General features: G+C 43.6%; 1 protein-coding gene across 5 annotated transcripts in view; it reads right to left on the bottom strand.

Moving 5' to 3' along the window:
* NF1 (neurofibromin 1) overlaps positions 1-15,343 on the bottom strand; it is a 436,753-nt gene that overhangs the window by 379,244 nt on the left and 42,166 nt on the right. For all 5 annotated transcript variants that reach the window (XM_077482413.1, XM_077482415.1, XM_077482416.1 and 2 more), the window contains exons 3-4: positions 13,586-13,669; positions 810-1,000 (exon numbers count right to left, since the gene is read on the bottom strand). In XM_077482413.1, coding sequence (XP_077338539.1) covers positions 810-1,000; positions 13,586-13,669 — 275 coding nt within the window. The remainder of the gene's footprint in view (positions 1-809; positions 1,001-13,585; positions 13,670-15,343) is intronic.

Genomic DNA, 15,343 nt, shown 5'->3' with positions numbered 1-15,343 from the left:
AGGGCCGAGCCACGTGCTGAGTGTCTATGGACACAGTGCGTAAATCGGGATTCAAGCGCAAACGAGTGCCCCCACAGTACCCAGCTGGGGAGCCCAAAAGAGGAGGATCAAGGACCAAGTTAAGTATGACAAGTTTTTTTATTTGGAAAAGACCATTTGCAATCTCTTTAATTTTATGTGGCAAATAGCACCTTATAAACCTACAGCTCTCTTGGTTAAATAAATCCCTGGAGAATCTATTTTAGAAATAAAACATTTTGAGCTGTTAAACATAAAAACATATCTTTTCTGGAGCCTATCATTTAAAACATACATACATCCTATAAAAAAAATGTATTAAGGGAAAAAAAAAAAAAAGTTGTCACAATTAGGAGTTCTATATTTACGTTCTGGAACGCAACTGAGCGTTCACATGCTTTAACCCGCAGCAACCAATTACAGAATGCCAGTAGTCTGTTACATAATTGGCTGCTCATTAAGGCTTTTTGCACCATTAATAACTGCTGCGGAAGATCAAATTCTTTAAGGGACTCTACTTGGGTTTTAACTTTTGTGGAAAATTGTAACCAAAGTTTGGACAGAAGATATATCCAAGATCTGGTTGCTGTCAATATCATATAAGCCAAAGTGAATATACAACAAAAGTTTCATTTGGAATTGTCCCCTAGCTGTGCAGCTACGTTACCATTCTGTGGAAGGATGCTCCAAGGAGGAAGTTTGCAAAAAAACTTCAAATTCATGCGATTAAAAAAAAGTGAGATAGTGTATTTTGAGTTTTTTCCTTAATGCTACAATTTACTGCTTCTCACCTGGTAGAAATGCGACTGAAAACTGCATTGAAGTTATTGCAGCTTAAAGAGAACAAGACTCCTGAAGCAGAAATCCGCAACTCGGCTGCATGCTGGTTGCCCTCTCGATGTGTGTGAATAAAATGGCAGATCTCAGGTAGCAGCTGTTTAACAAGCATAGTTTCATCCAAGCGCATACAGTCTTTTGGTTGCTGAAACGAGAAAGTGTAGATCTGAAACGTGAGATAAAAGACTAAAAAACTATGCACTGCCTGCATAGAATGAGCATATAACAGCCCATTTGTATTTTAGAAAATATAAAGCCCACTGGGAAAAAACATCCTTTTTATAGCTCTCTAACTCTTCACTCATGCATACAGGTATGGAGCTGTCAATTTTTATATTTGGATAGTCACACCAGAGACATTTTAAACCAAGTGCCTAGAAAGCGGTAAGAACTTTCAATTTGCTATGAGATATACAATTGGGGTGATAAAGGGGAGGGGGCGATAAAACGTGATTTTTGGTTTACCTGTAAAATCCTTTTCTTGGAGTACATCACACTACAGGGTATTTTCATATCCATTACAATAAGGGTTAGGATGCCACCTTCAGACGATTGGACATATATTATACAACAACAAAAAAGACGGACAATGTGCTGTTGTCAACTTTAGGTAACACCTGATATGAACGACATGGTCACATGGTGTAAAGAGCCTTGCTCCCAAGTAACTGAAGCTTACGACAGAAAGAAGGCAACAAAATGTCCAGGTTGAGATGGAACGAAGAAAACATTTAATACGCAGTTTTTCAATCGAGACACCCTTTGCCCCAATTGTGCACAATTTTGGGGCATGCCAGTTCGAGGGCTCGTTCACACAAGGAAGCACATCCGGCTTTTTTGAGTGTTTGCACTTGTCACATTTTTCAGTGGGCTGTCCCGAGTGTGTGAAGCAAAAAATAAAAATAAAAAAAATCTAATTTTCTTTCGTCCAACCAGCTGGTTGAATGGAAGAAAATTAAGTATGGCCACAGCTTTAGTGACTACTAAACTCTGCATTGTATACATATATATAGAGCTGACAAAATCAATGGAATCAATAACAGGACCCCTAGTAGAAGCCAGTGTTGAGCAGCATTGACATGTAGCCTTATATAGTTAACCCTCCTGTATTCAATATTAAAAAGCTGAGAGCTGATATACTTTGTTGTAGCTGCCGACACATAGAAAGGCCATAAACTGTGAGCACTGCTCCTGGCTTGTATAGAGGAGAGAGCAGGAACAGAAAGGAGTACAATAACTAGCAGGCTCCTCTAAACAGCTGATCCAGCTCAAATGAAACCATTGAAAACTCCACTGCTGACACCGGGCAGACGAGTCACAGACGCAGCTGCTGACACACACTGGGATCAGAGCAATAAGATGAGGTGTGGGCTCAGATCACAAACAGACATTTCAGATACTGCCCAGGAAGAGAGACTAAGGCTGCTTTCACACTGCAGCGGGAGCGGCGTCGGCGGTAAAGTGCCGCTATTTTTAGCGGCGCTTTACCGTCGTTTTAGCGGCGGTGTGCGGGCGCTAGTGGGGTGGTTTTAAGCCCCGCTAGCGGCCGAAAAGGGGTTAAACCCGCCCGCAAAGCGCCGCTGCAGCGGCGCTTTGCCCGCGGTATTGTCGCGGTGTCCCATTGATTTCAATGGGTAGGAGCGGTGAATACACCGCTCCTTCACCGCTGCAAAGATGCGGCTGGCAGGACTTTTTTCACCGTCCTGCCAGCGCATCGCTCCAGTGTGAAAGCCCTCCGGCTTTCACACTGGAGTTAAAGGGGCCGTTTTTTTTCAGGCGTTACACAGGCGCTAATTTTAGCGCTGTAACGCCTGAATACCGCCCCAGTGTGAAAGCAGCCTAACTGTCTTTAGATTTTACATACGGATCTTTGATGATATAGCGGAAAAATCTGTCTCCACTTGTCACTGTGGTGCCAGAACCAGAAGCAGAGTTTTATACTTTTGTTGTGGCACTTCTAAAGACTCTTTACAGCACCCCAGTTCAGGAAGGCTGATCTAAGGCCTCTTTCACACAAGCGCTTACCTGCAGATCAAAACCAATCCAAACTTCTGCTGAAATTGCACCTTTGGAGTCACCGATTTCCCAAAGCGAAGGGGACTGCTCCCTGAGAAGCAAGATGCCCAGTTAACTTGACAAACACCCAGCGTACATAGAAGATCCAAGACCAGGGCTAGAACTATGGTGAATACCCTCACAGCAGTGGACAGGCTGAATGGCAGGGCCACAAACTGAAAATTTCAGTCGTCCACAGTATATCGCAGGAACATTTGAGGAGGTGGAAAGTTTCAAATATGCGGATAAGCATCCTTGAGATCCACTGATGCCAGGAAATCTTCCTGCTGGAAGAAGGCAAGCACTGAATGTACCAATTCTATCCAGAACTTTTACTTGGAGAAACCTGTTCAGTCTCTTGAAATCCAGGATGGGACAAACCTCACCATTCCATATCGGAACTGTGAATTAGAGATTAGAAGAAAAAAAAAATCTTGAAACCCCTTACTCTCCGTGTCTAGTATGATCACTACTTGTGATCGTAGAAGAATGAAAGTTTTAAAAAGCGCAATCCTTTTATGTGGGTTCAAACCTACATTTGAAAGAATAATGGCATGGAGGGTAAAGGCTCTGAAATTCTAGCTTGTAACCACGAGCCGCTATATTTTGGACGCACTCGTCTGCCAACCTCTGCAAAAATCACCAATTGTGGGGGCATCCCATCATTGTGAGGAGGGCTTGTGCCATGGCTTAAAAAGGCCCAGAAGTAAAAGTCTTCTTACAAAACTGGGAGTGGAGCCTCAGCGTGGAGCCTTTAGGCCTGTGGTTGGGGAAAGGAATGTTTGATAGTAGAGGGTGTGGCAGGTTTTTTCAACGTAGGCTTGAGCTTGTTAAATGGCAACAGGGTACCCACATTTATCTTTTGGATATTATCTTTCAAAGCAGGATCTGTTTCTTACAGGGCAAGTTCAATGACCAACACTAAGACCCCATTCACACCTGAGCGTTTTTGTAGCTTGAAGCCTGAAGCTACAAAACGCTAGAGGGGAAAAAAAATTCTATTATTCTCAATGAAGATGGTTCACATCTCCACTCCATGTCATCTGAAGCCGAACGCCTGAAGCTCAAACAAGTTCCGGACCCCTTTTTTTGTCGCTCGAATTGAGCAGATTTGGGCGTTTTTCTTCTTTTAACATTGGTGACCTTTTGCTCTGCACAAAATCGCGGCAAGCCGCGGTAAAAAACGCCGCAAAAAAACGGTGTGAATGCAGCCTTAAGCCATAAGATCATGCATATGTGTACTGACAACAGCCTGGTTAAGAAAGCTGCTAAATGGAGTCCTTTAAAACATCCATGGATGCAGCACAGTGAGCCAAGTGATTATCACTTCCGCCTAGCAGCACTAGGGTCATTGGTTAGAAACTCAACCACAGCATTACCAGCACACAGAGTTTGCATGTCCTCTGTGTCTGCGTGGTCTACCTCTGGGTACTCTGGTTTTTACAGTAGGAAAAAAAAAAAAAAGCTGAAGCTTTGCCTAGCTGTGGTGGGAGGTGCCTCTGTTTTTACAGTATAAAATGACTTGAAGGTGGCAGTACAACCCTACAATATTGTAATGCAGGGCTCGACAAAACCCGGGCGCAAGGTCGCATTTGCGACTAGAATTAGCAACCTGGGGCAGCACAGCTGGGGGTATCCCGTCTCCGTGGACACCCCCAGCGTGATCGCGTCGGGCCACGCCGCCGCCGGCCGGTAATTGAGGCCGCAGCTTTGAGGCCTTCTGCGGTCTTATGGTTCCTTCTGGAATCTGGCGCCCTCTTGTGGTGGCCTTGGTGTGACAACCAGCAATGCTAATGGAGCTTCCCCTACCTATTTTCACTGCCCGCCTATCTTCTTCCCTTTACTTAGAACCCCTAAACATTATATAGAATAAAAAATACAACACCCTAGAGAATAAAATGTTGGTCGTTGCAATACTGTCTGTCACACCGTATTTGCGCAGATAATGTTACGCCGAGTAAATTGATACCCAACATGTCATGCTTCAAAATTGCGCCCCCTTGTGGAATGGCGACAAACTTTTACCCTTCAAAATCTCCATAGGCGACGTTTAAAAAATTCTACAGGTTGCATGTTTTGAGTTACAGAGGAGGTCTAGGGCTAGAATTATTGCTCTCGCTCTACCGATCAGGGCGATACCTCACGTGTGGTTTGAACACCGCTTTCATATGCGGGCACTATTCACATATGCGTTCGCTTCTGCACGCAAGCTTGGCGGGACAGGGTGCGTTTAAATTTTTTTTTTATTTTAACATTTATTTTATTTTTTTCACTGTTCTTTAAAAAAAAAAAAATAATAATAATAATAATATTAATAGTGTCACTTTTATTCCTATTACAAGGAATGTAAAAATCCCTTGCAATAGAAAAAAGCATTAAAGGTCCTCTTAAATATGAGATCTGGGGTCAGAGACCTCAGATCTCATATTTACACTAAAACGCAATTTGAAAAAAAAATGGTCATTTGAAAAATATAAATAAATAAAATGTCCCTCTAAGAGCTATGGGCAATGACTTGGAGACAGGTTGGGGGGGTGGGACTATCTTCCCCTCACTCGTGTCCATGTCAGGCCAGGGACAGGTCCGGATTGCTGTCACGGACCTGGCTCCAAACTTTTTTTAGCTGGCTCCTAGATTCCAAGCAAATTTGTCAAGCCCTGTTGTAATGAATATAAAGATACCCTGCGTCCTGGGACATAGCATAAAGAAAAAGTGTGTGTGTGCCATACTGCATTACCAAAAGAGGATCCCCACTGTAAGGAAACAGTGAGGGTCATGCAACACAGCATTTTAATTTGCAAAGTCTTTAAAAATAAAAAACCTCCTCTCATTGTAATGATGCATTCACACCTGTGCGTTTCAAAGTCAGGTGTTTCTACCGTGATTTTGTTCAGGTCGCCAATGCAAAAGGCAGAAAAACACCTGTAAGCTGCCCCAAAGAAGCTCACGTTCTTTTCTGATCTTAGGGCGTTTTTCAGGCAACAATAAAGCTCAGATGTCGGAGGCACCATTGAAATGAACAGGATTTTGCATGCTGGGCATTTTTCCAGGCGCTTTATGAGCTGAAAATGCTCAGGTGTGAATGCAGCCCAATTCTCATTTTTCATTTTGTGCTGTTACCTCTCTACACTGCTTCAGCGCTGGCTCCCCCAGTGTGCTTCCTATACCTTGTGAACCCAAGCTGTCAACACATAATCCCAGGTGAGTTTTATAGAGTGCCCATTAGATGCCATGATTCCTCCTGCCAATCACTTAAAACCCTGTACTGTAGGGACATAGGAACACCTCCTTTTATAGCGTGTTGCTGTTGTAAGGTCTTCCCATCCCCTGGACAGGGTCATTTTAAGAGAGTGAGCCTAGCAAGGTTTGTGCAGTCCGCAAAAGCAAATAAAGCTGGACATATACCTTTTTTTTCCAGTGGGCTGAAAGTCATTCAACCAGACAAATGGGGTCAATTCTAGAAAAACTTTACAAGTACAGAAATGCACTCAACTTCTACCTTCAAGAAATGAGCCAACAGTACCACTACTGCACCAAAATTTTAAGAAATGTTTTCAGTCACAGTTAATTTTTTGGCACATCTCCACCCTTACATGTCTAAGGATAGATTACTAATGCCTCGTTTCCTCTGAGCGGTTCAGTACGGTACTACTTTGAGTTTTTCCACTATGAAAGCGGCTCTATACAACCGAACCATACCGCACCATTCATAGTCCTGCTTCAGATGTGAGGCCACAGAAAATGGTACGGTTATGGCAGCGCTACTGCCATCACACAATACATTCCACTGATTGGTGGACAGAAAAAACATCAACGTCATATTCTCACCCCCCCCCCCCCCAAACTTTCCACCTTAAATACTGCAGCTCCAGAAGGTTGCACGGCAAAGAAACAAAAATCAGTAGTAAAAGCATACATTGTTAAACAATGAACCCCTTGATTGCCTCTAGATGTTAACCCCTTCTCAGCCAGTGTCACCCAACTTTGCAGTTTTCCATCTATGCCCTGGGCCCCGGGTGACCTTGTCCTGGCACTAGCTGTACCCAAATAAAAATAGATTTTTTCCCCCACAAATAGAGCTTTCTTTTGGTGGTATTTGATCATCTCTGAGGTTTTTATTTTTTGCACAAAAAAAAAAAAAAATAAGCTTTTACTTTCGGCTATAAAACATTTGATGAAGAAATTAGATAATTTTTTTACATTTTAGGCCAATATGCATTCTGCTACATCAGGGCTCGACAAATCCCAGGCGCCAGGTCGCCGTTGTGACTAGAAATTGTGCCCTGGCGCCTGGGTTTTTGTCACTGACAGGCGCCTCTGCTACAGGGCTGGCTGTGGGGTCTTGGAAAGTGGAGGCCCTCCAGACACAGAGCACTGTCTGGTAGTCGGGATGAAGCAGGGAGAGAGCAGCTCAGCAGCCGCTGACATCCTCCTCCCTTCTCCACACACTGTTGGCAGAACAGCACCGCAGTGTGTGAAACTGTGTGTAGAGGGGAGCTGTCAAAATTGAGGCTGGGCAACGGGGTGGGCGGGACCCAGCTATCCAACACCAGCCAATGGGATGGGATCTGGGCGGGCTGATACGTGTATGTGGCCACGCCCCTTCCTTAAGCAGCCCAGTCATTGGCTGGATAGCTGCTGGGTCCCGCCCACCTCTGACATCACGCTGAATTTGTCAGCTCCTCTTTCACACACTGCAGAGCATTCAATTTCACAGTTACAGTATCGGCTGTGAAACATTCCAGTGTCACCTGCCAGTGCAATCCAGTGCCACCTGCCAATGCCAGTTAGTGCCACCTGCCAATGCCATCTGCCAGTGCCACTTGCCAATCAGTGCCACTTGCCAGTGCCACGTGCCAACCGTGCCACCTGCCAGTGCCACCTGCCAGTGCCACGTGCCAACCGTGCCACCTGCCAGTGCCACGTGCCAACCGTGCCACCTGCCAGTGCCACCTGCCAGTGCCACCTGCCAGTGCCACCTGCCAGTGCCACCTGCCAGTGCCACCTGCCAGTGCCACCTGCCAGTGCCACCTGCCAGTGCCAGTTAGTGCCACCTGCCAGTGCCAGTTAGTGCCACCTGCCAGTGCCAGTTAGTGCCACCTGCCAGTGCCAGTTAGTGCCACCTGCCAGTGCCAGTTAGTGCCACCTGCCAGTGCCAGTTAGTGCCACCTGCCAGTGCCAACCAGTGCAATCCAGTGCCATCTGCCAACCAGTGCAATCCAGTGCCACCTGCCAACCAGTGCCACCTGCCAGTGCAATCCAGTGCCACCTGCCAATCAGTGCCAACTGCCAGTGCCAATCATTGCCACCTGCCAATTCTAGTTAATGCCACCTGCCAGTGCCACCTGCCAGTGCCAAGCAGTGCCACCTGCCAGTGCCAAGCAGTGCCACTGCCAATTCCAGTTAGTGCCACCTGCCAGTGCCAGTCAGTGCCACCTGCCAACCATTGCCACCTGCCAGTGCCAACCATTGCCACCTGCCTGTGAAATCCAGCAACACCTGCCAATTAGTGCAACTTGCCAATGCCACCTGCCATTGCAACTTGCCAATCAGTGCCAACCTGTGCCACCTGCCAACCATTGCCACATGCCAGTGCCATCCAGTGCCACCTGTGAGTGCCACCTGCCAATGCCAACCAGTGCCATCTGCCAGTGCCACCTGCCAGTGCCAACTTGTGCAATCCAGTGCCACATGCCAATCAGTGCCAACTGCCAGTGCCACCCATTGCCACCTGCCAGTGCCACCTACCAGTTAGTGCCAAGCAGTGCCACCTGGCAGTGCAATCCAATGCCACCTGCCAAGTGCTACCTGCCAGTTAGTGCAACCTGCCAGTGCAATCCAGTGCCACCTGCCAACCATTGCCACCTGCCAGTGCCACCTGCCAATGCCACATAGTGCCACCTGCCAGTTAGTGCCACCTGCCAGTGCCAAGCAGTGCCAATTAGTGTCACCTGCCAATGCCAATTAGTGCAACTTGCCAATGCCACCTGCCAGTGCCAAGCAGTGTCACCTGCCAGTGCCACCTGTGAGTGCTGCCCATCAGTGCCACCTGTTAGTTCCCATAAGTGGCACCTCAGTGCTGCCTATTGGTGCTTATCAGTTCCAACCTCAATGCTGCCCCATCAGTGCCCATTAGTGTAGCCTATCAGAGCACATCAGTGGAGAAAAAAATAAAAATAAAAAAAAAACTTATTTGCAAAATCTTATAACAAAACAAAAGTTGATTTTATTTTATTTTATTTTTTAAATATTGTCCTTTTTGCTCTTGGCATCAGGCATGAGCAATTCTTATTGCCCGATGCCCCAGACATGCAGTTCTGGGCGCTGGGCAGAGGATTTAAATAACTGGCTCCTAACTTTTTCAGCTGGCTTCTAGATTCTAAGAAAATTTGTCAAGCCCTGCGCTACATATTTTTGTTTAAAAAAAAAAAATCCCAATAAGCATACATTGATTAGACATTGAGTGGTTTGAGCAAAAAGTTAGCGTCTAAAAACTATGAGATAGATTTATTGAATATTTTTAAAAAACAAAATTCACGTGTAATGGCGGTGATCAACGTTTTTTTAGCGGTATTGCAACAGACAAATTTGACACCAAGTGACACTTTTTAGAGACCAGGCAATTATAAATAATTTTTTTTTTTCAATGTTAAAAACATAATGCAATTAAGAACAAACACACCAAAAAGTTGAATTAATACGTTTTCACAGGACACAGAACATCTTCATATCCACTGAGACAGGGTTATGCTGCCACCTTCAGGTGACTTGACACTGGCCAGAAAAAAAAAACTCAAAGAACATTGCAAGCCCCCTCCTAGGCATACCCTCTCCATTCTAGGCAAGGCTTCAGGTTTTTTTTGTTTTTGTTTTTTTTTTTTTCATTTCCGACCCTACTGAAGGCTTGAAAGGTGACTTAAACTACTTGCTTACTGGGGACTTAAAGTGGTTGTAAACCCTTACAAACCACTTTGACCTACAGGTAAGCCTAGATTAAGGCTTACCTGTAGGTCCAAGCAATATCTCCTAAACCTGTATGGTTTAGGAGATATTTGCCCGAAAACGGGCACCACTGTCTACGGCGCATGCAGATGCCAGGAGACAAAGCTCTTCACACTTTGGATGTGGTTCCTGCTATGGGGTGTTACTTGAAGTAGACTGCTGCAACTTGTCAGATTCCCTTACAGTACAGTGCTTCCTGAAAGCCCAAGGAAGAGTTGCACAGCTTCCAAGTCCATAATTTCTAGTTAGAACTGTCAGCTTTTTTTCTCAGGCTTATGGTCCAATGGACAAAATTCCATTGTTTTTAGTGATGGCTCATTTTACCAGGAGTGTGGGTACTTCCTGGGCTATCAGATATCAGGCTTTGGTAGCTCAAGTAAAGCTGCTATTTAATCCTCTGTTACTATTTTAAGTTTACCAAGTGGATGGTAGAATAACTGAGGAGGCCACCTTGGGTCAGAATGTTATGCAAGGCTGCTTCACAAGGTTCCAACTTGTTTTGGTCTAGTTTGGCCGATTTACTAAACTGCCAGCACTTTATATTCAGTCCTTGGGGACATCATTATCCTAACAAAAATTAAGATACTCTGTGCCCCGGGATGTATGATAAAGAAAATGGGATTTTGGTTTAACTGTAAAATCCTTTTTATGGAGTACATAATGGGAAACAGAAACCTTGCCCCTATTTCTTTGGTTCAGGGCTTGCAACGAAAACTGAAGAATTGTTTAATTGGGGGGGGGGGGGAGGGCTCAACATACCTCTGCTGGAAGTTTATTACAAGCAACTACCCTTTCAGTAAAAATAGTACTAATAATGTTATGGCCACGCCCTACGCGTTTCGTCAACGCTTAGGGCGTGGCCATAGGACGTACACAGACTCTTCAAGCGGCAGCACATGAACGTATTTGCATACGGCGATTTTTTAACTTTTCATTTTGTGAATAGATTTCCTATTATATTAATAGTGGATTGTGTTAACATTATCACACTATGGGCATTTTCTTTTCCTCAATTACCAACTAAAACAATGCATTCCTGAGACAAGATGCAAAGCACCTGGACCAGCGTTATATAGCGACACAGGGGCCAACACACTGGAGGCGCTTTCACCCCTGCAGGGGCTGGGGAGTTGGCGAGAGCAAAATTCATCTCTTGCATGAAAATCGCACCGGGCTTCTCATCTCCTAAGAATCACTTGCACCAGTCACTATCTTTTTGGATATTTTCACACTTCATTACTGCCGTTTACGGACATTAACCAACAGACATAATAATTACTGTTTAATTTGTGTATCTCTATGGGACATTATTAGGCATTTGTCACTTTCAGCTTTATAGTGGATATCAACTTATTTTTTATCACGGAATGCATATAAATTTTTATCACTGAAGGTATATTAATTATCATCATCATTAATAGGTGTATAAGTTTACATGCTAAATAGGTACTTGTTGGGTTTTATACTCTGTGGAACTTTGTTTTTTTTCTCATGCAAAATATGCACCTTATGGGAATTCACTAATATTGGCACATAGCATTTTATTTTTATATTTAGTGGCACATTTTCATATCAAATGTTTTTCACTTTTGTAGCCCGGCACCGCAAACAACCGTTCTTAGGTGTAGCACTCTTCATCTATTTTATTACAAATTTTTCTACTGTAATATACATTGAAACTATTGGTCATTTGAGGTTCGAGTAGAGCACCATAACCACCCACATTAATTTATATTGAAAAAACTGCCTTCTTGAACCTCATTCCCCACCTTGATGTATTTAAAAAGGTTTCAGTAATGTCTCCCCTTTCCCTTCTTTCCTCCAAACTGTATATATTAAGTTACTGAAGTCACTCTCGGTTTTATCTTTTATTTTTAGGTTTTATCCCCCAGACCTTTAACCATTTTTGTTACCCGTCTCTGGACTAGTTCTATCTTAATATCTTGTTGTAAGCAAGAACTGGACACCGTATTCTTTATAAATGAGGTCTAGCTAAAGATCTATATAGGGCACATGTGTCATGGAACTTGTAGTTCTGCAACAGCTGGAGGGCCACCAGTTTGACGACGCTGATAACAGGGAATCAGAACCTCCTTCCTCCTGCTGGTGATCCCTCTAGTGATGCATCCTAGAATTCTATTCGCTTTTCCTAATGCCTGGTCACACTGTGTGCTCATTTTATACTCTGAAATAAGTACCCCCAAGACTTCCTGTCTTGTTTTTTTTTGCCAGTGTTCTATCAACTACAAAGGTAAAAGCTTAATCCTATATTAATTGACATGAAGATGCTTATCTCATGATGTACTCCAAGAAAGGGACTTAACAATCAAACAAAAATCAAAAAAAAAAGAAACATTTGTTCTATGAAAACTTGGAACAAGGTATTGTCTTGTAGTTCTCAATGAACTGAATGGGCACTGATGGTCACTGTCATAATTTATTCACAAGCCCTGCAGCTTTCAAACTGACAGAGGTACAGGCAGAAAGCTGTAGAACTTGTCTGCAAGAGCCTGACACTGCTCCCATGATTCACTGATCATGGGGAGCAATGCTTTGCAGGCTTCTTTGGGGGAAAAAATGCACTTTTCTTTTACTGAAAAAAAAAAAAAAAAGTATCTTTTTCCAAAAGGTGAAGCCTTTAAATCAAGAATGAAGGTAGTAATGGGCAATTACCAGTTCATTTTATTTGACACAAGGCAGTCCTTTCCAAAACGTATCCAGTAGTTAAAGAGGGAGTCCACCTAAAAATTATTAAAAGCCAGCAGCTACAAATACTCCAGCTGCTGACTTTCAATAAAGGAACACTAAAGCCCCATACACACTATCAGTTTTTCTGCTGAGTTTTTCCTTCAGGTTTACCAAAACCATGTAGTACAAGGGCCTGCCTGATTGCATACAAATTTAAAACTTTTAGGGTTTGACCTCATATTATATGGTTTTGGTAAATCTGAAGGAAAAACTCAGCAGAAAAACTTGGTGAGGGAATCAGGAAGTGAAGCATTGGGGCTTCACTTCCCGGTTCCATACTGCGCATGCATGAGTCGCATAGCGCAATGAGAGTGGTCTGCACCGTCTCTGGGACCCGTATGTGTCCCAGCAGACAGTATGGTGGTACAGAAAGAGGCATAGACTTCCGTGGGAGCCTATGACCGGAAGTGGCTGCAAATACCTGTCTTAGACAAGTATCTGCACCCCCCTAAAAGTTATCAAATGTGACACCGGGGAACGTGGTTCGAAAAGCAGTGGTTCAATTTTTGTGTGACCCTCTGCTTTAACTAGCAAGATGCAGAAAAGTACCTAGGAGAAATGAGGAAAAATGCTACAGATCAAAAGCACTTCTGCAGCAAGGTCCAGCAATGATCACTAATCAATTGCAGAATGCAAATTCCCACCTCCACTTCATCTTTTAAACTGCATCTGATTAGTATTATTTAATAACCTAAAGTGTTCTATACACAAAACCATGGAGCACTAGGGTAATGAAGAAATTTAGTCATTACCTGTGTAACCATACTGCGTTCCCAATGAACAATGCTAAGAATATGGTAGTGATCAAACCAGTACATGTACAATACAACAACTATTTATATCTAAAGTGTGGTTTTTCCGAATCACAAAACCAACCAATTAAGAAGTTAAACAATTAAAAAAAATAGAAAAAATAAATACTCACCCCTGCAAGACATTTTTCCAGTGTATCCAATATAATCAGTTGAGACAAATACAAATTTTTTTCAGCAGCTTCTCCAAATATCCTCTAGAAATTTAAAACAATATAGTTCAGAATGCATAAAGCCTGTGGAACTGTCAATAGAAGTATACTGTACATTTTATGTAGCTTTTAAAGTGCAAAAAGACAAGGCAATATAATGTATACCTAAATTCATTCTACAAGAGCACCATTGAGGCTATGGACATGACTAGACAAGGCTGAAAACAGTGTTCACTGCCCAGGAAATCAGCAATCAGATTTTTCTATAAACACAAGGGGCTGGGATGTCCTCCTCAGCTTGGAACATGTCCGCAACCACAAAGGTTAACGATTCCCACAACAAAGTACAGCTTGAAGGAAATTACTGGTTCATATCCATTTAAATTTTGACCAGGTTACCACTTTGATTTAAAAAAATATATATATGTCTTAGTAGAGAAAAAAAAAAAAAAAAAACCTATGCACGTGACCAAAGGAGTAACTAGTATAAATATACTACCACCTTCGATCAGCTGGACCAGGATAACGTTACTCTTGCGCATGAGTCAGAGTTCATCTCGGCAGATGCTTAAACTGTAACCTGAAGTATGTATGCACAGCTAGTTTACATTGAAAAAAAGCAGGACGGATAATTAAGGCAAAAGTGATATAGTATGTCTCTTCTTTATTAAAGGATAAGTCCACCCCAACACTAAATTGCTACATCCACAGACATCCATGATCTAACACTAACCTAGCCCTTTCAAGAGGAAATCAGTATACATACTTTATTTTTTTAAGACGCTCTGCTCTAATGCAGCGGAAGCTCTAGCAGAGGACACAGCCGACAAAGGCTGTGAAATGAATGTGACGTGACGTCACCCGTAGACTTACTATGGGGCTTTCGCTGTCAACTGTGTCCTCTGCACTCGCCTCCACAGCGAAGCGGCAACTGACAGCTTGGTGTGGGATCAAGTCGGATCGGCTTCAGAAAAGGAATGTATGCCGATTTCTTCTTTTCAGAGCTAGATAGGTTATACATGTTATACCTTTATTTAGGGTGTACCATGTGGCTATGAACGCCCAAATAAATATCTTTCCAGCTCACACATTAGGTAAAGTTCCACTTTAACCACTTCCCGACCAGCGCACGACGATGTACGTCGACAGAATGGCACGGGCAGGCATATTGGCGTACATGTACGTCCAATATTCGATGTCGCCGTGCCATCGGGAGCGTGCCGCCGCCGGCGCGCTCCCGCGCTGGTCGGGACCCCCGTGAGTCCGGTCGCGGGACCCGCGGACTCGATCGCCGCGGGCATCCCCGCGATCGTCTCACGGAGCGGCCGAATGGAGGAAATGCTGTATAAACAACATTTTTCCATTCTGCCTAGCAACTAGTGACGCTGATCTCTGCTCCATGTGATTGGAGCAGAGATCAGTGTACACTAAATGAAAGCCCAACCCCCCCACAGTTAGTAACACACCCCTAGGAACACTTAACCCCTACACTGCCACCCACTGGTTAACCCTTTCACTGCCAGTGTCATTTACACAGGAATCACTGCATTTATATAGCAGTGATTACTGTATAAATGACAATGGTCCCAAAAATGTGTCAAAAATGTCCGATGGGTCCCCGAAAATGTCGCAGTCACAATAAAAATCGCAGATCGCCGCCATTACTAGTAAAAAAAAAAAATAATACAAAAATTATTAATAAAAAGGCTATAAAACTAT

The sequence above is a fragment of the Lithobates pipiens genome, unplaced genomic scaffold (genome assembly GCF_037356315.1).
Source record: "Lithobates pipiens isolate NorthernLeopardFrog02 unplaced genomic scaffold, aLitPip1_a1.2 Scaffold_16, whole genome shotgun sequence".
In the NCBI taxonomy this organism is placed as follows: domain Eukaryota; kingdom Metazoa; phylum Chordata; class Amphibia; order Anura; family Ranidae; genus Lithobates; species Lithobates pipiens.
Note: the sequence above shows the minus strand (reverse complement) of the source record. Positions and strands in the feature narration are given on the sequence as shown.